Source organism: Diabrotica undecimpunctata, chromosome 9 (assembly GCF_040954645.1).
Source record: "Diabrotica undecimpunctata isolate CICGRU chromosome 9, icDiaUnde3, whole genome shotgun sequence".
In the NCBI taxonomy this organism is placed as follows: domain Eukaryota; kingdom Metazoa; phylum Arthropoda; class Insecta; order Coleoptera; family Chrysomelidae; genus Diabrotica; species Diabrotica undecimpunctata.
This window is the reverse complement of record NC_092811.1, coordinates 17685773-17709765: the sequence shown is the minus strand read 5'-3', so window position 1 is coordinate 17709765 and position 23993 is coordinate 17685773. Positions and strand designations below refer to the sequence as shown.

The window sequence follows — 23993 nt, the reverse complement described above, 5'->3', positions numbered from 1 at the left end:
TGTATGTAGCTTTTTCACTAATTACATATTTTTTATACTTTTGTTTGTGTTATTGAACAATAATTCATGAGTTCTTTTTTAACCATCATTTTATCAAATGTGATCTCTTTTCCTTTTAACTAATTAAGTAAATAATGCCTTTATAAAGCCAAAGTTGGTAGTTTTTCAATTAAACAACAATGGCAATTAACATTATCCATTACTATAACAGAATTTTGCGGTATGTTACTAACCGTCTGATACCATTAAATATTCTTCAAATACATACCTCTATTGTCATGATACTCTTTGGTGGTTCTTGAAGTACATTCTAAAAAACCACCATTTACAAAGCCAGTTTCAGATCCAATATGAATAATTATTAGTCCACCTTTTCCAATAGGTGGGTTCAAACCAGAGTAATAACCTTCCATAAAAGTCTATAATTGCAAGAAAATTGAGGCTTTTGAAATGTGGCTTTACCGTCGAATTCTGAAGATATCTTATACCGACCACGTTACTAATCAGGATGTTTTGTTGAGAACGCAAAAAGAAAAAGACCTGCTAACCACAATAGAATACCTCAGTCACATCATGAGGAACAGCGAAAGATATGAACTGCTGCAACTAATCTTGACTGGAAAAGTGGAAGGAAAACGTGAACCAGAAAGGCGAAGGATTTTCTGGCTGAAAAATCTACGTACATGGTTCAACACAACAACCACAAATCTTTTCAAAACAGCAGTTCGCAAAATTCAGATTGCCATGATGGATAAAGTAGTTCTGATTAAATTAAAATTACAGATTACAAATCGTTCTACTATTATATATTATATATATATATATATATATATATATATATATATATATATATATATATATATATAATCTTAAAATGCTTTATATGTAACAAACTAAAATTTATAGATACCATTAACATTAGTAATTTTCTTGCTTCACTTTTCAAATTCCCAAACAACTCCAGTTTCTTCTTGTTAAGAAGACTATGTCATCTACATAAATAGTATATGTATTGCTATTTACATGTGTAATTAATTTTATTTTTGGTAAGGAAAGGTTTATCAAATAAACACTTATTTAAAAGGAGGAAAACTCATAGTCATTTATTTTAAAATTGAATATAAAAAATACATATTTAGAAATAAAATAAAAAAGAATAGGTATATCTAACATTTTACAAGGATTCAATAATATATTCTCAGAATAAACAAATTCTAGTTGAATATAGGTACAAGAGAAAGACAGAAGATTACTATATAAATTCAAAACATATATAGTGAAAGTACAATAATAGAGTAGCAGTAGACAAGTACCTAGATAAAATAAACAATACACTGGAATCTGGCTAAATAGCATCTAACATAGCAAGACCAACCATTCATACCCAATTCATCATCATCAATCATTCAGGGCTCAATTAAACAACCAAGATAAGATATTACAAAAAAAAGTAAATTCCAATTGCACAAAACCTTAATACATCCAGTATTTACATATGGATCTGAAATCTGGTTACTTACTCAAAGCGAAGACAGCGAATTGGCTACTTTAGGCAGAACAATCTTGACATATATACAAAGGAGAAAAATAAAAAAGGCAGATGGAGAAGAATATATGACCCATTATGACCTAGTGTTAATTTTATGTAACACTTGCAGATGTATTTAGTCGGCTTTACATAAAGTTTCATTTTGACTACAATCACATAGATGACGGTATAAAGCATACAAAACAAACATAAGGAAGCCTTCCGTGGAAAGTCATACTGATAGTTGTTTTAGTTAGTGAGTAACTGCAGTCTAAACTAAATATAATTTAGAAAGTATCATAGAGCATAACATTTGTTTCGAGTAAGTGCTGCAAAAACCTTATTTTTAGAGTAAAACGCATATTTTTACAAAAATACTGTTAAATAGTGATTTTTTGTTGTTGTCTGTGAAAATAGTTAGTTACTTTGTCTATGTTTGATAAAAACAGCTTGGAATAATTGTAAATTTACTTATATGTAACGTTAGGCTCTTTGAAGTATGTGTTGTTTTTCAACTTTTCACTAATGTAAACATAGTTAACTTTTGAAATTAATTAATTAATTTATTGATTTGTCTACGAGAATATGCCCAATTTAAATACAATCGTATAATACAAAAATATAAAATCCTAATTACTCACATACATAGCATAAAATTAAAATTAAAACTAACATAGACAAAAAATAAACACAAAAAAACTAAAACTAGGTCACAATAATTTAAAATCAATTAAAATAATTTACACAGCTAGTGGCATCAAATAATCACAGGCAAGATATTAACTGCACTTTAAAAGTAGGTACTTTGCTTTTCAAAGCAATCCAAACTATCTGTATACTTATTAATTTGCAAACCTAGCCAGACCTAGATAGATAAGAATTATATCCATAGTTAGTTCGATGATGTGTAATTAGGTTAATAGCCTGGTTTGTCTAGAAGCACATGAAGGTTAATTTTTCCTAACAGTTGTGGACTGAAACTATGGGAGTGCAATAGACTATACAGCATAGTTAGATCTTTGTGCATGCGTCTGACCCGAAAAGTTACGATGTTGAGAGAATTTTCAATGTTAGGGTGATTGATTTGATTAACTGTATGGAGATTCTTAAATGAGATAAATCGTAGGACTTTATGCTGCTCTCTCTCGATTGAAATTAAAAGAATATATTACAGGAACCTTTAGGGGTGACACAATTCCTAAAACTCGTTCATTACTGAGAAAAAAAAAGAATTGACAAATTTGGTATGTGGATCATGACATTTCATAAAGTGAGTAGACAATAACATTTTGGCTGCTGCATCTATAATTTATGGTGCTACTCCTGTGGGAACTGTGGTCATATATAGTAAATAAGAAAAAAAATATGTACAAATTCCAACACCTAAAATCATTGCCAAATATTAATAATATGGGAGGAATCGATTTGATGGACCAAAACATATCTACATACAGAATTGGAATCCGTTCAAAGAAGTGATGGTGGTATATCTTCACATGGCTCATTGATGCAAGTATTAATAACAGATGGATACTCTGCAAGTACTACTACACCAAGATTTCCCAATTAGATTTCAGAAGATGTATTGCTTAGTCATATCTTAACAAATATACAAATGCATGGTGGAAGACCCAGTTCTTTGAAATTTAGTGTTTCGCTTAATAGAATATCAGACAATCTAAGGTGCGATGGAAACAATCACCTTTTAATAACTATATCTAACAACAAAAGATGTTGCTGTGAAGGATAGGGGTGTAGCAGTAGTACTCGAACAATGTGTAACAAATGTGATGTCCGCATGTGTATTGACTGCAATAATTATATTTTTCATATGAAGACATTCTAGTTTTAATACAAATTTCGTTGTGTTTCTTAAGAATTTATTTTATTTTAGCTACAATACTATAATGACCTAGCATTACATTTATGTAACACATGTTTGTTGTTAGTTAATAGATTTTTAGATTAAAAAATTGTTAATTTGTCTATTATTATACATTTTTAATAAACATATATTAGTTTCTTTAATACATACAGTCATAATGGGTTAAATTAACATTCATCAAAATAGGACCACATAATACGAGGAAAGATGAAAGAAGATGAAATACTTTCCAAAATAAGCAAATGTCAGATGGACATATAACACGAGGAAGACCAAAGATTAGATATAGGTAAGGAAGAAATACTTAGAATAAGTCATTGAAATAGATTGGAATGGAGAAATAAGTATTCCTGAAAAGATCAAAACCCAAACAAAAAAGGTTGTCACACCAATGATTATGATCACATTTTGAGAAATAATAGAAAAAAAAAACATTTAGTATGATATTCAATAGTATTCTCATTCTCATGCAAAAAAATTGTTGAATAAAATGTCTCCTATAATTTAACCATTGTTCCACATCATTAACATTTCTATTTACCAACACATCAACATTTTCTACAAAATCATCATCACCATCATTATTTTCCCTTAAACCCAGATTGTAAGGTAATGCTGTAGCACATATTATTGCAAGAAATGTATTTAATTTGGATTGTAGAACTTGTTGAAAATAAGGAAACTGTCTTTTTCAGGTTCCAAAATAGCTTTTCTACAATACAATATTTCTTGTTCTTATATGTGCACTATTTTCTTGATCATTACCTAAAAATATACATATATACATCTAGTGTACTGATTCTGAACATGCCAGTGGGGGATGGCTTCTATGCATTGTATTATAATCAGTGTATAAGAGAGAAAGTTTTTAAGTTCAACAACAATACCCATAATCTCCCTTCTATGACCAGAAAGAGCTACAATTCATTTAATGGAGCCTGAATAATGAAAATAAGTCTATACCTGTACATTTGAAAAATGGGCAATCCCATAGAAACTGCTTATATTTTTATAAAGTATCATACAATATTTGTTGTTTAAGTGAATGCGCTGAAGAAATATTGTAAAATTCGATTGGATTTTAGATTTAATTTTATCACGAATATATGGCTTTCATATAAGTTCCAGACGATTTTCTTCTACAATGTGATAAATAAACTCTAAAAATTCTTCAACTTCTTCATAACAGTCTAACATTTTTTTATTGTAATTAGAAAAACTAAATAATATATTGGAAGTGAATTGGAAAAAATTATTATTCAAACATAAACAAACAAAATTAGGCTAGAATCGACGTATGAGGTTGTCCAATACTGATTACTGGATTACCGCAAGGCCGAGATAAGCAACCAAAAAAGAAGATGTATTTGGTGACTTTTTTAGTAACTTTCTTGGGTGTGAATCTGTCTTTTTAGTTTACTCCTCCTGGTTAAAAAACAGAGTATAGTTGCCAGATTATTCTGGCATATTATCATAGATATTTTCTTATAATTTTGGGATGAAGTGATATCTGAATACCGAATACCGTTTTGTTAATGTATTAGTTAGTTACAGTGATGCCACTCCTTACGATTTATTGTGAGATCTCACGAATTGAAGACAAATCTCACGATTGACGTCTCATATCTTACGTTTTTTTAAAATGTTTAGACTGTTACTAAATCTCAAGATGAATAATGGGTACCTAATAAAATGTATACGAGAAAATCAGCATTTTTAAAGTGCTCTTAGTGCTTGCACTACTCCAATTAATATACACAAAATAATATAAACAAAGCTTAAAAGGTTCTTTATTGCTTTGAAAGTGTAAATATCGGTCCATAAACAACTGATGTTTATGTATATTTTATCATTAAATATCAAGAATAGCCCAAATTTTGTATTAAAGGATCAACAGACCAAAATGATTTAAGTGTGTGTTTGAGATATGAAAACTATAAAGAATGTTTATAATCATTGCCTAATATTGAATCGATAAATCCATAGCTTGCAGAGTATATAGGTAGGTAGGTAATTTCCTAAAATTATATCTGATACTGGTGGTTCCCCTAAAATAGGCCTTTTTCTAGTAAACTAATTTTTAAATATGTACTTATATATTAATTAATATATAACAATATAACGTATTTAAAATAGTTTTGTATAATTATATATCATTTAAAAACTCCCATTTCCTTCAAAATTCAACTGTAGCGAAATCTCACGATTTCTTGCGATTTATTTCTTCCGATATCACGATTTCTCTTCGACTTCGTGTGGCATCACTGGTTAGTTACTAGAACTTGTTCAGATCGTGACTACATTTAAATTGTATGAATTTGTGTGTTCGGTAAACAAAATTTTAGTTTAAAATAATGCATAATATTAATAAGTATTATATCGCATGCTCTTTCGTTATTTATTAAAATAACATGGCAACACTGCGCCAAATATAAAACGTTCCTTCATTTGTATTTGTAGCTAACTTAACTTCACCGCACTTTCTATGTCTATTTGTCTATGTACTTTATACCAACCAAAGAATATAGACGCTTCTATTTCTATATATCCCATAGGGCCCATATCAGAGAACAAGTTATTCTAGGCCCATATCGTCTATATTCTTTGTTTATACTTTTGCCACTCATCACTCATGTTTAATCAAACTGAAATAAAACAAGAAGTTGGAGAGACAACTATCAAAAGAGAATTAGATAATGAAGGGGATGAAGTTCTACAGGATACCTTTACAATTGACATTAAGGAGGAACCTAAATGGGAAAGTGCAAATGATACATTTGATTATTTAGATGTTAAGAAATGTCCTATAAAAGCTGAAATAGAACAAGATGATGGTGAGTAAAGAGTAGTTATGTACATTTAAGCTCCTATGATATTCCTGACTAATAAAAATATTCCTTTTCATCCTCTAATACTGGGCATTTTGGAGAAGGATCAAGATAAATGTTTTTGTTGATGTGAAAATTTTTTACCATCTGATCTTTCATTGTCTTCTCGATACCTTCTTAAGAGTAAAAGTGCCATAATTTTTGTTCCTCATATGTTGAACTATGAATATAAGTCCAACCTCTGGTTATATTATGAAGTATATAAGTACACTCTCTGGAAAATAAAATTATTTTACTTACACTCTTACCTTTGAAATATAACAAATTAGAAAATTGTGATAAAAAAATATAACTGTTGAGTAAATTTATTTACAAGTCAAAATTATAGGGTATGGAATATATTATTTTATGTAGTTGAGTTGTATCATAGAGTTCAAACATGGTTTAGAATGATCATTCTCAATTACTTGCCACATTTGTACAAATTTAAAATTATTTTAAAGATTCTAATGAAAACTAGACAAGTTATAAATGAAGAATTTTCTGTTTAATCTGTCACAATATGAAAGGCAATGCAATGAATATAGAGGCATAGAGAAGCACACTTCAATGTCATTTTTTAATCAAGGCTATTGTGGAACAATTCAGGAACTAGATTTTATTTCCATTACTTACCAATAGGTAGTGTTTATGTGAATGCTATTACTGCTTCTAAAATATGATAGAGTGGAGCAACAAATGCAAGTTTAGGATATTGTCATATAGAGATGCCGAGTGGCTGTGTGTATAGAATGCTTAGCCTTAAATTTTTGTATTTTATAAATTATCGATTAAGTCTTACTCATGCATCATATTTTTTTTTTTTTTGTAGAAAATAAAATATGATTTTAACTTTTAATAGGTGAATCTTTTTAGAAAAAATATTGTCATTCAAATTTTTAATTTAATTGTGTACAAATCTACAAATAATATAATTAAAACTCTTGTTCGGCTCATGATTAGTTTACTGTGAGAAATATTTGCTATAAAATACTATTTTATCAAATTAAAATAATAAGTATAAGACAACAATTTTGATAAAACTTTTATTGACTAAGCTAAACGTGTGTAGAGAACTGAGTTTCGAATGATACTCCTAAAAATACATTACAAAGCGTCTAACAGAAGCCCCTAGTGGAGGGTAGGTCGTTTCCAAAAACTATAAAATTTTATCTTGGGAAAGCACTTATTGACCTTCTCAGAAATACATAAATACATATCGGGCACAAGAACAATGAACCGCTTGATTCGACTAACTGTAAATGTTAAAAATTTTCCCCAGAAATATGTAAAACTGATAAACATTTTCATCTTTTAATAGATTTCTGGAAGCTAATTTACCCAAACTTTAAGAACTAAACTAAAATCGACAAACAACTGAAGTAAATTAAAATGAGAAGGAACAACTCTCTTCTTATAAAATATAAATACAATTAATTTAAAGTCAATCACTGGGAGATAAACTCCAAAAAAATTTTAAATTGTAAAAGAGAATTCTATGGTGTATGTGCTAAAAGGCAATTTATTTATTAAGAGTGAATAGGTCTGCAGCGTCTTCACCAAAAAGCTTTAGATATAGTTGAACTCTTGAATATTTTTATAGATCCCGCTAATTAAGTTCATATTTAATATAGATAAAGTTCACATTAAACAAACTACCCAATCCACCAAATTCCACAATTTTTCAACAGGTTCTGTCCTTGACCTGGTAAATTGTAAGAACTGATAAATTGCACTTCATGGTATAATTATTGACCATTTTTTTATTTGTAACTTATATCTTGTTTGATTAGGTTAAAAATAATAATTAATCAGTAGATGCAGTAACATAATATATTGTAGAAACACTAGGAGCAAAAAGTTTGGTCCCTTCTCTCTTTACATAAACTGATTCACACAGACTGAATCAGAAGTGTTTTAGTTGGGAAGCAGTTCCTTACTAGAGTGTAGGTGTGTTTGCTGAAATTTAATTACTTAAATAGTGGTTTGGCAGGTGGTTGGTAGAGTGTAAAGTGTTGTTTGCTGTAATTTAATTGTTTTGAATAGTGATATGGAGTGGGACAATGTGGTAAATATTGCATAAGATAACAACACTGATTTTGTAGAAAGTGTCAGTGCAGGTGTCAATGTAATTCCTGCAAAAAAGTATCCTCAAAGAAGATTCGAACGCATTTAAATGCTGAGTTTAAATTCAGCAACTTCTGATTTAACAGAAATGCCTCTTTCAACTGTATAGAAAATAGTTAAAAATGAACCCTATGATTGTTAAAATTCCCTACATATAGAGCTGGATTTTCATAGGCATTAAGAACATGTCGACTTATCCAGCAAACACTGTACTAACTCATTTTTTTAAGTTTTCGAAAAAAACAAGATAAAGTTTTGATTAATGCAAAAAATCAGGGGTTCTTATTTGCTAAATACAAACTACATACAACGAAGATTGTACTACTCAATTTTTGGCGTTTTTGAGTTACATCCCTGAAGAATTAGATTACCTTGATATCTTTCAACAAACAAAGTTCTAAGTTAATATCACCATGTCTAGGCAACCAATTTTGCACTTCTATATTGTACTAACTTATATATCTTTACTTTTTCCAACGAAAACTATCCGATCTTAAGTTAGTATAGTCTTCCTCGGCATTCCGAACGGAAACGTCGTTGTCTCGTGAGTTAATAGAGTTTTCGCATTTTAAGGTTAAGTAAAGTACGCGTACATTAACAATAGTGTTTAGGTATAAAAGTTGTACAGCATATAAATTGCTATCAAAAATAATACGTGTGAATAGAGGGTGCATTTGTATAAATTTAAATCATTATTCAGGATGTACTCGAGAGGTCAATTCATAGTAAATTTAGCAAGGACAGCTAACAAGCGAGAAACATTCTTAACAAGAGCATTGTTCAAGAGGTTAGTATATTTTTAATATGTATAGAAACATGAACTATTTATATCTAATTTTAAAAACAATTTGTGATAACCCGGACCTAAATATGACCAGAAAAGTTATAGTTGCTAATATCGAAGCGTCTATAGGTTTGTTTTAAATATAAATAAGTAAAGATTCATAATGTAAGATGCATCGTCTTTTGTTTTCAGAAAAGGAACGAACGAATACAGTTAACGAAAATTTTGAAGTTGAGACTGAAGATCCTTTTTATGCAAGCTCAGATAGTGACCCACATTATTTACTTTTAAAAGATGATAATAGAAAAATTCCATATGATAATATAAAGAAAAATAAGGAACAAATAAGTAAGAGTAAGAACAAGAAAAGTAATACTAGAGTTAAAGTGGGTAGAAAACGACAAAGAAAAGAAGAAAAATGGATTGATGTAAAATCTAAAACTGGTCTAGATCATGGGTTGTAACATACAAATCGATAGGGAAAACTGGTTAAGGCAAAAAAATACCCGAACTTTGCCAACAAACATTCAGGCTTAAGTGTACCACAAAAATAAATGAAGAAATGAGATATAGGATTTTTAAAGACTTTTGGAACTTGCAATATCATACAAGGCAATGGGACTTTATTGTGCAGCATGTGACACAGATAAAGAAAAAACAAACTATTATTTCTGCTGGTGTGTACACTGTCGTAGGGATTTTTCTTGGCAATATCATTTTCAGCTTGACGGTGAACAAAACCAAATTTGTAAAAATATGTTTTTAAAAACTCTTGGTATTTCACAAACTTGGTAAATTTGCAGTTCTGTAAGTGATAATTTAAGGCAGAATATTTTACTACTTACTGGAAAATGAGTCGTCCGGAAAAAAAGTGTTTCATAAAAACACTAGTTTTGAAGAAGGAGGTTAAACAAAGGCGAACAGATAATCCAAATTCTCGTAGAGGCAGTTCTTTTCAGTACCATTTAAAAGATGTAGGCACCACCTTTCACGTTTGTAAAAAAATGTTTTTACATACATTAGACATTGGAGAATGGACCGTACATGCTTGGGTCGGTATTAAAGATAAAATTAGCACAACAAGAAATCCTGTCATCAAAACTAACGAGAACACTAATAGACAAAAGGTTTATGATTTTCTTGATAGTTTACCAAAACTGGAAGCACATTACTGTAGACAAGATACCGCCAAAATATATTTAGAACCTATGTGGCAATCAAATTATAAATTGTATACGGAATACTTAAACTGCCTTGGTGTAAACAATGAACAACAGCATTCAGTATCTAAATTTGTATTCTGGCAAAGTTTTGATGAAACGAATGTATCTTTATTCCGACCTAAAAAAGACCAGTGCGATATCTGCTGTGGCTACAGAACAAAAAATATTACTGAGATTTTTTATAATAGGCACATTGAGCATAAAGATGAGGCGTGAAAGGAGAAAGACAAGGACAAGGAAAATCAAGATCCATCTGTAGTGGTGTTTACGATTGACCTACAAGCCGTACTACTTAGTCCTTTTTTAAAAGCGTCGGCACTGTATTACAAAACGAAATTTCTGGTACACGACCTAACTATTTATAATCTAGAAAATCATGACGGATTTTGCTTTTTGTGGGACGAGACACACGGAGGCCTTAATGCTGACGAATTTTGCAGTATTTTGTATGATTTCATTATCCATAATATTGACAGAACTATAGTAAAAGAGGTAATTTTTTTCAGCGATGGTGTCATCGAATGCCATAGTCTGTGCACTAGTACGCATTTCGATGCGCATCGCCCCGCCTCGAATTTTCCCATTGGCTCTTGACCTGGAAATCTCTATTTATCGCTCGAACAGCGCATATAAATATTGGCGATTTTCAGGTCAGCAGGTCAGTCCCTCACGGGCTCTCCGAGAGCTTAGTGCTCTCGGGGCTCTGCTTCCTGCATTTATTTTCCATACTCTGTGGCTGAGAATTGTTTCAACTTAACTTGGTGTTTTTATTTCGACGAAGAAATTGTCATGTAAGAAATATCTTGCCTTTTTCAAGCCAAGACACCCAAGATAAATATTTTCCAAGTCCATAACCCGAAAATGGTCTTAAGTAGAGGAGCTCTCGACGTTTATTCTAAAGCCCTCTACAGAGCACCCGGGGATATCAGAAGGTGGTTAGACCCTTATTTGTTCCCCCGAGGTGACAATGGTTGCACATACCAAAACCGCAATGCAATTTTATCTAATGGATTGCTTCTGGCGTCAGTAAAAACAGGATTAATTATGACTCAAAAGTTTTTAGAAAAGGGTCACACCCAAATGGAGTATGACTGGATGCACTCCACGACTGAACGACATCTAAGAAATAAGGAGATCTATTCACCAGCAGTATACGTAGAAGTGTGCAAGACAGCTCGTACGCATCCTAGATCATACCAAGTAAGGTACTTGGAATATGGACAATACGTCCTGGTAACCGTGTTGGAGATCCTGTTGTAGTGGATTTGTGTGCAATACAATACCATCCTGAAGGTACGATGCAAGTGAAGAAAAAATTCTCAGATCCTTACCAGAATTTACCCAGGCGTATTAAAAAACCGGAAGCCTCTGACAACTTTATGAAATTATACACCAAAAAGGAATTCTATTAAAATACAGAAATTCAATCATCTTCAACAACTAAACATGGTCATTCCAAAAGATATTCATTCATTTTATGATGAGCTACCACACTAACAATCAACTTTTTCTTAATTTTGTTTGGTTTAAGAATTTATTATTTGTTTGTTTTGTCCTAAAACATAATCAATTTTAGTTTTAATGCATTGTGAACTTACTTTTTTAAAAACTTAATAAAAGGGCTACGCTTAATATTATATTGCTTATTTTATAATGTATGAAATACTCGTATAAATACTTACGTTGCGTGAAAATCACGTAAGTCACGGTACTACGCCATAGTAATGATTTCTTAAAAAAGTAATGTGTAACATAAAAAAGTATTGCCCTTTAAACATACTATCCAATAAAATATTTAAATTTTTCGATATTCCTATGACGATATAATTAGCTTGTTCGCAGTACATTTCTAAAGGAAAATCTCAAAAAATTAATATATTGAAAAATTTCGTGGTACGCTCTTGTCTCATTAAATGGGGCAAGTCCGTAAACTGATGTAAGTACGTGTATGCGATTATATTAGTTTACTTTTTGTAGCATTTCAAATCACCTTGTATCTATTAAAAAACCGAAGAATATTTTCAATGTATTTTTATTTCTTATCGTATATGCTAACACCGCAAAAGTATTTTCAATCCTTTTGCATCTCTGGAGTTGATAATAAACACATTTTAAATTTTGTTTATATAACACAGATGGGTATTTCTTCAGTATTTCTTTGATTGAGAGCCATTTTAGGATATTTTGCGCGTCAAATAAACAGAAATATTCCCGTTTATATGCTTTGTTTATACCGAGTTGAGCGAAGGATTTTTAAAAATTATCAATCTGCAATAGATCACCGAAGTGATCATTACATTGTTTCGAGTCCGGATTTTTTTAAAATTTAATGCAGGTTAATGTGGAGTTCAAGTTGGAGTTGGGTTTGAGATTTTAGAGGGAGAAGACGCGGCGTGGGTAGCCTGAAGAAACCGGCAAATTTTTTAATGAGTCAATTTTTGTCAGAGTAATCACTGTTTTGTTTTCGTGCTGTGTCTCATCTGAGGGATTTGTAAGACGGCATTCCAAACAGGTTTAAAAGATACCCACATGGTTCCAAGCAAAAGATTGAGTTTTTAAAATGCCAAGTTTCGAAGATTGCGTCGAGATAATCCAGTGCCCAGCTTCCATCCTCATTTTGTTTGTCCCAGGTCATTCCAGACTATTTTTGCAGTTTATGGGACGCATTTGTTTGTGTTGCAGTGAATTTTGAGTCCAGTTCCAACCCCAAAACTTTTAAAGAAGATATAACGTTTAGTGAAAATCAGGTACTTTTCTTTGTTAAATTTTTTAAAAATAAAAATAGACATTTTCCATCAATAATTGCTGTCATGACAAGTTAAGAAATTGTAATAAGTAAAATTATAAATATTAGGGAGTGACTAACTGTGATATTAATTATCCTTATAAAGTTCTAAAATTTAGTATTGACATATGACAGCATTATTTTCTTGACATTTGGTACATACCTAACCATAAACTTTGAATTTGTTTTGTTTTGTTTTTAAAAAGGTTAACCCACTTGCTATTTAAAGAGATTATTTTTAAAAAGATATTTTTCATTTGTAATAATTTATTTCCGCTAAAAATGTCGCCCATTAACAATTGTAAGTTCTTCTAATATCTCCAACTTCTAGAGTTGTAAACCGATAGCAACATTGTAAGTTTGTTTTTGTTATTTTGTATTACTATTTATATTTGTAACTGTTTGTGGTGAGATAACAATAAATATGTAATTTTTCTCCATAAAAAAGAGTATTATTTCCTTTAAAAAGTTTGTAACCCCTTTTTGTATTTTTTAGGAAAGAAAAGTCTATCTTTTCATCCAGCAGGAAGATTTTTGTAAGCGGCGTCCATTTTAAATAGCTAAAGAACCTTCTTGTGTTGTGTTGTCCAGGAGATCCATGTAAGTACCCCTTTTGATTCATTTTTGTAGTTACTCTATTCCAGTCCCCTTGTTTCATTTACTTTCTCACGACCCAGCTCTCCAAAAAAACCAAGAGCAGCCGTTCGCAAACGTTTCAGTTTGTTTTGCGTACCCTATCTCCATCCCAGTAATTTCTGTCCCCAATTTTTAACCCCCTATAGCAATACCCTATGTGGTAGGCAAAATAACCGTTACAACTTTAGGGCAAGAGCGGAATCTTTATATCTTTAGTAACAAAACCGTTTCTAAAATTTTTTAAAACTCATTTTATTTAAACTGAGGATAACGCTGAAGACCTCCACTCTTCACCGCGGCTCCAACGAAAGTGACGAAATTATCTTAAAAAATTGATCGCATAAGTTGGAATAAACAAAACACTTTGGGTTTAAGACACATAAACAAGACACAACGGAAATTAAGACGTAAATTCTTAATTTGAAAACGCAATATCGGGCGGTTTGAACAAAGAAATATCGAAGAAATTTGCGCCTGTGACATAAACAAACAATAAAATGATTTGTTATCGACGGCGGCGACCTAAAAATTATTTGGTTTTTAAATTGAAGGATACGAACTAAGAAACATTGAAAAAATTCTTCGTTATTATAATGCATATATAAGGGGATTTCAATTAACACATATACGAGGGGATTCCAACAAATTTCAAATGCTACAAAAGGAAAAAAAGCCAGTCTTTTCCAGGAATTCCATTTTGAAACGGAATATTTAATTGATTTGCTTTAACGTATTTGCCCACCAAATGCATTACTTCTATTCGTCCTCTGTAGAAAGTGCTGTGGCACGGCCATATGACGCTGACTTCTTACCTCTTCTTCCTTTAATGTGATCGAGTAGAGTATTTAGAGGAATTTTCTGTAATTTACTTGCCGTATATACAGAGTACCTTCCACCTTTTTCCTTGGAATAATTCTTGCTTCTTTCAGTTTTTCGAATATATTATACAACTAAGCTCTTACCCCATAACCTTTAAATAAGAAAGCAAATCAAAATAAACGATTATTAATTTTTTCCCTAGTTATACCAAAAAACTAACTATTCCATTAGAGTCTACGTATTTAATAGTGTATACTTACCGATTATTTTATTTAAAACAACAAAAACATCAGCTTAATTTGTCACGACAAAACCACTGAGTGAGTACAACTATGCACATCATGGTTACAAATAATCACCCGGTAAAAAAGTTTTCGACAATCAACCGGTAAGTCGGCCAGCGCCACTCTTTGTCAAGTAGCTCAGTATACTTGTAGCAAAATATTCTTATTTCAGATTCCTTCTATTTAATTGACTAATACATATTCAGGCTTATAACGCACTTGCCCCACCTGACCCTAAATAGTTTTTACAAAATACATAGCTAAAATTCAGCAAAAATCTTTAAAAAATTGGAAATGTTATTTTCTAAAAGAAAGAAATTCTAGTGATTGTTTTAAACCTAATATTGTGTATTTCCACCTCTTCTTCTAAGTAATCACTTCCTGACATCTGCGATTTAGTGCATAAATAATATTTCGAACGATGTTTTTCTCTTGACCATTCTAAAATTCAACTAGAATTCAGCGCATATCCTCCAAATTGTTGTGACAGCTGGGTTGAGATATTAATTACCTCTTAAGGATAACTCACACGTGTTTTATGGGATTAGGGTCAAGGTTACGTGCTTGCCAACCGATTGGTTTAGTCTCAAAGATCACTAGAAGAGATAGTCTCAAACTACTAGTGCTGCATTAGGTCTAGTATTTTCGTGTATTAACAAAAAAATTTGCCCAATACAAGAGGCAAAAAGCACTAAATGATCCTGAAGAATGTATATATCTGTCATTATTCGATATCAAATCCCTGCGCGCTATTAACGAAATTCCTTCCCATGCACTAAGCGAGCCTCTACCAAATAAAATGGTGTTTGTTATGTTACAGTGGGCATATCGTTCATTTGGTTTTCTAAAAACACGAACTAATAACTCCTAGCCAACCAAAAGCATGAATTATCGGTCCAAAGAACTTGTTTCCAATCCGCGTCTTCTCATTTCACATTATCCCTGCCAAAAGTTAACGGTGCTTTACGATTATCTCTGCCTCTGCTTAATGCTGGTGCTCGAGTAGCAATGTGTGGATGCAAATTTACCTTCTGTTTTCAAGCTCAGATTGCAACTGACGTATGTTTACAAATCTTTGTCTAGCGGAGAGAAAGTCTTAACAAACGACTGTGAGTAAAACTCGTGGCAAGGTTTCTGCCATGACCAGCTCTTCTGATATTCTTACCAGTTACCGCGTATCACTCAACCACATTGCAATGATGATGTATGGAACACTCTCAATCTTTCACTATTCGGAGGTACTACACTTTAAGCAAAAAAAATCGGAAACGCTTAAAAATCAAACCTTGAACTGACTTAAAATCGATTTAATAGTAAAGAACCTAAAAATTACTGATACAGTTTAAAATTCCACAGCAAAAACCTGTCAATGTCATTGTCTGTTGTCGTTAAAAGAAATCTTCTTCTTCTTATGATGCCTATCCGTTCCGGATGTTGGCGATCAACATGGCTATCCTAACTTTGCTTGCTGCTATTCTGAATAGTCCGGTTGTCGATGTATTAAACCACTTTCTCAGGTTTTGAAGTCAAGATATTCTTCTTCTCTCTGGTCCTCTCTTTCCAAATACCTTGCCCTGAAGAATGAGTTGCAACAAGCCGTATCTCTGTTCATTCCTCATAACATGGCCAAGATATTCTAGTTTGCGTTCTTTGATGGTGTTAATAATGTCGCATTCCTTGCCTATTCTACGTAGGACCTCAACATTAGTCACACGATCCACCCATGAAATCCTTAAAATACGTCTGTAACACCACATCTCGAATGCCTCGAGTTTTCTTAAAGAAGCTTCGGAAAGTGTCCATGCCTCTACTCCGTATAATAACGTAGAAAATACATAGCCTCTATGGTAAATAACGCTGTACGAAGTAAATAACGTGTTGTTGACTTATGTAACCATTTATTTAAACACTACTGTACACTCTTACAATGTTAATTATCTTAAGTATAATAGTACTTAGTTGACGTTGACAATGCGTGATGCATTAACTTGCCATCTTGACGTTAAATTAGTTCTGATCTCTAGATAATGATTGTTGTTGCTTTTAATAGCCCTGGTCTTGTCTGTGTCAGCACTTTACGTATTCGTGTCAAGTTTATTCCCTGACCTACACCAAGTATGTGTCGCGATTCACAATAGTGCTGATTTACAAATTCTAATTAGAGTATATTATTTATGAATGTCCTCGATTCGAATTACTAAACATATTTATATAAACAAAATGCGAAACTATGTTACAGGAGTATGAATTCTAATATTTTAGGAATAATATTACATATCTAATGAGAGAGATTTTGGTAGCAAGTGGTAAATCGTGACTTCTGAAAAGAGACTTCATCATTATGAACGCCTATCTCGCTTTTCCTATGCGTTGTTTTATTTCACTGGAGCCCATTGGCTGTTAATGTTGGTACCAAGGTATGTGTAGCTGTCCACTCTGTCTATTGGATGTTGGTTTACCAAAAGTTGTGTATTTAATATTTCGCACTTACTGACTACCATGTACTTTGTTTTCTTCGTATTAAGATCAAGTCCGTGTCCGAACACTTTCACAAAACAAATCTTACACTTTCAAATACTGTACAGTTTACTCGTATTTAAACTAACAATAATCATCAAAAAATAATAATTAGTACGTTAATTTCTTGCAGCGGGGTATAAAACACGATTGCCAAATTTTTTATTATTACAATTTGAACGTTTTACACAAACCTATTTCTTCAACCCAGCCTAGATTTGACTACTACAATTATGCATTATTTCTCATTTAGTTGCATTTTATTGATTTAACAGAGGATTATAATTTTAGGCCCCTCTTGTAATGATATGAAAACTGACGACAACAGCGTATTAACAAATCATGATAGAAGTGACAGTAATTTGAACCAATATATAAACAATTCAACTACCAATATGAACACTGGAGGACAACGTTTTATATGTATCATTTGCAAGAAACCATTATCAAACAATTATCATTTAGAACTACATATGAGAATACAAACCGGGGAAAAACCTTTTGAGTGTGAAATTTGCACCAAACAGCTCTCAAGGAAACAAGTTTTAAAATCGCATATGACACTGCATACTAGTGAAAAACCGTTTGAGTGTGGAATTTGCAATAAAGAGTTTCCAATGAAACGGTATTTAAAATCTCATATGAGAGTGCATACTGGTTCAACGAAACATGGTTTAAAGTTGCATATGGCACTTCATACTGGTGAAAAACCATTTAAATGTGAAGTTTGCATCAAACAGTTTTCAACGAAACAAGTTTTAAAATCGCATAAGACACTGCATACTAGTGAAAAACCGTTTGAGTGTGGAATTTGCAATAAACAGTTTCCATTGAAACGGTATTTAAAATCTCATATGAGAGTGCATTCTTGTTTAAAAACCATTTGAATGTGAAGTTTGCACCAAATAATTTTCAACGAAACAAGTTTTAAAATCTCATATGAGAGTGCATACTGGTGCAAAAGTTATTTAATTGTGCAATTTGCACCAAACAGTTTTCAATGAAACAAGTTTTAAAATCACATATGACTCAGCATACCGATGAAAAACCATTTAAATGTGAAATTTGTACCAAACGGTTGTCAACAATACGTGGCTTAAAATTTCATATGACACTGGATACTGGTGAAAAACCATTTGAGTGTGGAATTTGCAATAAACAGCTTCCAATGAAACAGTATTTAAAATCACATATGAGAGTGCATTCTGGTGAAAAACCATTTGAATGTGAAGTTTACACCAAAAAGTTTTCAACCAAACAAGTTTTAAAATCACATATCACTGTGCATAATAAATTATTATTGACCGATGAAAAACCATTTAAATGTGAAATTTGTACCAAACTGTTGTCAACGAAGCGTGCTTTAAAATTGCATGTGTCACTGCATACCGATGAAAAACCATTTGAATGTAAATTTTGCGTCAAGCAATTTTCAACAAAGGATAATTTAAAATCACATATGAGAGTGCATACTGGTGAAAAGCCATTTGAATGTGAAGTTTGCACCAAACAGTTTTCATCGAAACAAGTTTTAAAATCACATATGACTCTGCACCAAAGTTTCTGTACCAAACGGTTGTTAACGAAACATTAAAATCACAAGTGACTGCGTACTGGTGAATAACCATTTGAATGTGAATTCCCTAATCAATTTGAAATGTGCAGTAAATAGTTTTCAATGAAACTATATTTAAAATCGCATATGAGAGAGCATACTGGTGAAAAACTACTTAAATGTGGAATTTGTACCAAACAGGTTTTAAAATTGCTCCAAAAAAATTTTCATATATTTCTGTTTTAAAAGCACATATGCAAACTCACACTTTTGAGTAGCTATGAAAACTTGCCCTTAAAGTCTGTAGCATAAGACCGTCCGTTGAATTAATAACAGTTCCGAATAGACACTTATGGAGATTCAGCTTTGAAGAGTGAATACGTCTGCAGCGTCACCGCCAAAATATTTAGATAAAATGTAACTCTCTGAAATATATTATAAAATTAATATATTATAACTGGGTTTTAGACATATTGTTTCGCTGCGTTATTAGTTTTCGATTAGGTAGGCTTGTGTTTGTGTCGTAAGCGGGAAATTGCATTAGGTACTGTAGTTTTGAAATTTTCAAGCGGTTTTGTCTTTAATAACTTGTTAGAACTCCGTAATCGTACTTAGTGATTTAGTATTTATTTAGTATATCTTTTAATATATGAGATATCGGAATCTTTATCAAATCAAATATTTCTATCTCAACAATGTTTTCATGTCTTCTTTTTTACTAGATTCTTAACTTAATATATTTATCCGCCTGTTTGATGAGTTATGGTGCGTTGTTAACAACGATTATATTATTGGTTCACAAATTAACCACTTCTTATAGTTTTCAGAATTAATTTCATCGTGATAGTCTCCACTTGTTGGTTATGATTTCAACCTTTCACAAAACCATTCTTATTAGCCAGTTACAGCAATTATAAGCCTGTGCCTCTCAGAAACGGATTTTTGAAGACCTTCTGCGCTTGCATTACTCCTGTTATATTCTTTACTGTAACTACAACGCAACTCTATCTGTGTTAGTTGTGGGGTGATCTCAGTAGCTCTATAACCGATGCAGTCGGTTCCATTCCCGGAAAAAGAGGAGGGATAGAGTAACACCCCTATAAACAATCATCCAGCTGGCCCCGTAGATAGCCCTATGTGAAAGTCCCTTGTCTAGGGCCACAGATGAAACTACAACGATTGATGAAGGCGGATAATAAGAATATTAAAAACGGCATAGTCGAGAAGCATATACGTAGCGTTCTTTCCAGAGTGGGCAGCTGCAAACAGCTACTGTCTTTGTCGAGTAAATACTTAATATTTGTTTTAAAAATTCCCTAATCAACGTATCGTCTCTCCGACTGAGGGCTGGTGGTAGCCAATTAAATTATACGACTTTTTCGTTTGAGAATGTAGGGAGTATCGAATATCATATTATAAGAATATATACAATTGCGTAGATATAGCTAGTGTTAGTCAGTCGAATTGTACACCGAATCAAACTGAATTAAATAAAACTTTAAAATCACATTTGTGTATTTTAACACAAAAGGAATTTTTTTGTAATAGAAATTTAATTTTGTATTTTTTCGAACCAGGAGTCTCTTGCGAAAATTAACCGTATGGCATTCCTAACGTAACAGCCTTCATGTTAGATTAGATTGAACTCAAAACAGTGATTTCAGTAGGAAATCACACTTTTAACTATATCCTAGGATATTGCTTCTCTCTTCTTCGTGCGACTAGGATTACTCCTATTTGTCTACCTCTTATTCGTTTTCAGTCGTTGTTGACTGTACATTATCTTTCCACCTTTTTGGCGGCCTTCCAACTGGTCTGCTATACGGCTTGTTGTTTTTACAGATGTTCGCTAATCTATCTGGTCCCAATCGGTTTACATGTTCGTTCCAGTTTTTTTTCTTGTTTTTATCCACCTGTTAATATTTTGAATTTTGCATTGTTCACGTATACTTACTTCTGTTAGTTTGTCTGTCTCTTAATGATATGCCCGCTATTGATCTTAATACTTTCATTTCGATATTGTTGATTTGTTGTTTCGTCTTTCTTGTATCGGTCCTTGTCTCCGCTGCATATGTTAGGATTGGTCTTACTGTTGTCTTGTATACTTTCATTTTGCTTTCCGTGGTCATATATTTGTTTCTCCATATGGTTTCTCGGAGGCAACCACTTGCCGCTTTTGATGCTTGCCTTGTGGTCTCTGTTCTTATATCCCTGTCACTAGTGATCTCTGCTCCTAGGTAATTGAATTTGCTATTTGGATATTGCTATGACAAGGAAATACAAAATAACGGACGCCATTCCGAGGCAGTTCATTGTGGGCAAGCGGCGCTAAAAATCCCCTGGTTCAAAATAGCACAATCCCTTTTTTCCCAATAAATCTTGGAATAATCCTCTTACAGCTTACGCGTCACTCTATTTACTATTAACCTTAAAGGCACCTTAATATTTGCTTTAAAAGTTTGGAAGAGAACTTTCGATTCTTGTTTTGTCAAACTGAATCAAATTGAACACAATAAGCAAATTATAATATTGATTTTTTATTTAGTTGCATTTTACTTTATTTAACTGAGGATTATAATTTTAGGTTTGCCTTGTAAAGACATGAAAACTGATGCCAGTAGCCTATTAACAAATCATGATAGAAGTGACAGTAATTTGAACCAATCTATAACTTCCACTACCAATGTGAACACTGGAGGACAACGTTTTATATGTATCATTTGCAAGAAACCATTATCAAACAATTATCGTTTAGAACAACATATGAGGATACACACTGATGAAAAACCATTTGAATGTGAAATTTGCACCAAACAATTTTATACAAACAATTATTTAACAGTACATATGAAATTACATGCAGACGAAAAACCATTTAGATGTGACATTTGCAGCAAATATTTTTCATCGAAACACGGTTTAAAAACTCACATAACATCGCATTCTTTTGAAAAACCATTTGAGTGTGAAATATGTACCAAACAATTTTCACGAAAGGATTATTTAAAAAAGCATATGAAAGTGCATACCGATGAAAAACCATTTGAATGTAAAATTTGCACCAAACAGTTTTCAGCGAAACGACTTTTAAAATTGCATGTGAGAATGCATAGTGGTGAAAAACCATTTGAATGTGAATTTTGCAAAAAAAAATTTTCAACAAAGGATTATTTAACAATACATATGAAATTGCATGCTGATGAAAAACCATTTGAATGTGGAATTTGCACCAAACAATTTTCAATAAAGCATTATTTAAAAAGACATATAACGATAGTGCATATGGGTGAAAAACGATTTAGTTGTGAAATTTGCAACAAACAGTATAGTAGAAAGAAATCTTTAAATAGTCATAAGACAGTGCATACTGGTGAAAAACCATTTGAATGTGAAATTTGCAATAAACGGTTTTCATTGAATCAATATTTAAAATTGCATATACGACTGCATACTGGTGAAAATTCATTTGAATGTGAAATTTGTACCAAACTTTTTTCGATGAAGAAAGATTTAAAATTACATATGAGAGTGCACACTGGTGAAAAACCATTTGAATGTGAAATTTGCAGTAAACAGTTTTCAATGAGACCATATTTAAAATCGCATATGAGAGTGCATACTGGTGAAAAGCCATTTAAATGTGAAATTTGTACCAAACCGTTTTCAACGAAGAGAGATTTAAAATCACATATGAGAGTGCATACTGGTGAAAAACCATTTAAATGTGGAATTTGCACCAAACAGTTATCAACGAAACAAGCTTTAAAATTGCATATGACACTGCACACTGGTCAAAATCCATTTAAATGTGGAATTTGCGCCAAACAGTTATCAACGAAACATGCTTTAAAATTGCATATGACACTGCACACTGGTCAAAAACCATTTAAATGTGGGATCTGCGCCAAACAGTCTCTAACAAAACAAGCTTTAAATATGCATATGAGAGTGCATACTGGTAAAAAACCATTTAAATGTGATATTTGCACCAAACAGTTATCAACGAAACAAGCTTTAAAATTGCATATGACACTGCACACTGGTCAAAAACCATTTAATTGTGGAATTTGCGCCAAACAGTTTGCAACGAAACAAGCTTTAAATACGCATATGGCACTACACACTGGTCAAAAACCATTTAAATGTGGGATTTGCGCCAAACAGTTTGCAGCGAAACAAGCTTTAAATACGCATATGAGAGTGCATACTGGTGAAAAACCGTTTGAATGTGAAATCTGCACCAAACGGTTCTCAATGAAACACGTTTTAACATCGCACATGAAATTACATACTGATGAATAACCATTTGAATGAAAAAATTTACCCCAAACAGTTGTTTGGGGCAAATAGTTTAACAATACATGAAATGAAATTGCATACTGGTGAAAATATTTCAATGTAAAATATGCAATAAACAGTTTTTAATGAAACTATATTTAAAATCGCACATGAGAGTGCATACTGGTGAAAAACCATTTAAAGGTGGAATTTGCGCAAAACTTCCGTGTGAATCAGGCTTCGACCGTGAAGACGATTGTCGTGTTTTCGGCTGGGTATCTTTTAATTCTACGTAAATAATTTAGTCATAATTTTTTGTACATCGTGCTTTTCCATTAAAATGCGACGATAGATTCTGTTTTTTTTTTTTTCAAACGAAACCCCAAATAACGAATTTGTTTTTTTAACATTTTGATTCTTTGTAAATAACCACATTGTTCAGTAATTCAGTATTTTTTATGTAAGTGGTTAACTGCTGGTGCTATTTTCTCCGTTATGCGAAAATTAATCATTGTGTGACGAAGTAAACTCTAATCAATTCATTTAAATTTCTGATGTCTTCGTTGATTTTGGCAGAAAAAACACTTTTTCTCCAGTAACAACTTGATGACCTTTAAAATACTTTAGTTGCTTGTATCTATTTTTATACTTTATTTCCTATTTATTCGGTAAGAAACTCTTCCACTGAATAATATTGTCTTTCAG

The 23993-nt window shown here is 32.1% G+C and overlaps 1 protein-coding gene across 3 annotated transcripts; it reads left to right on the top strand.

The window, feature by feature from the left end:
* The first annotated feature begins 5860 nt into the window (after positions 1-5860).
* LOC140449611 (uncharacterized) lies at positions 5861-23641 on the top strand. Of its 3 annotated transcripts, XM_072542836.1 has the most exons (4): positions 6132-6247; positions 12860-13161; positions 13696-13799; positions 21595-23641. In XM_072542836.1, exon 4 carries the CDS (start codon positions 21612-21614, stop codon positions 23310-23312), a length of 1701 nt encoding a protein of 566 aa, XP_072398937.1. In that variant the 5' UTR covers positions 6132-6247; positions 12860-13161; positions 13696-13799; positions 21595-21611; the 3' UTR covers positions 23313-23641. The 3 variants fall into 3 exon arrangements, with proteins under 3 accessions (XP_072398934.1, XP_072398937.1, XP_072398935.1); XM_072542834.1 differs by lacking the exon at positions 12860-13161 and having other exon boundaries at positions 6138-6247; XM_072542833.1 differs by lacking the exons at positions 12860-13161; positions 13696-13799 and having other exon boundaries at positions 5861-6247.
* The last annotated feature ends 352 nt before the right edge of the window (positions 23642-23993 follow it).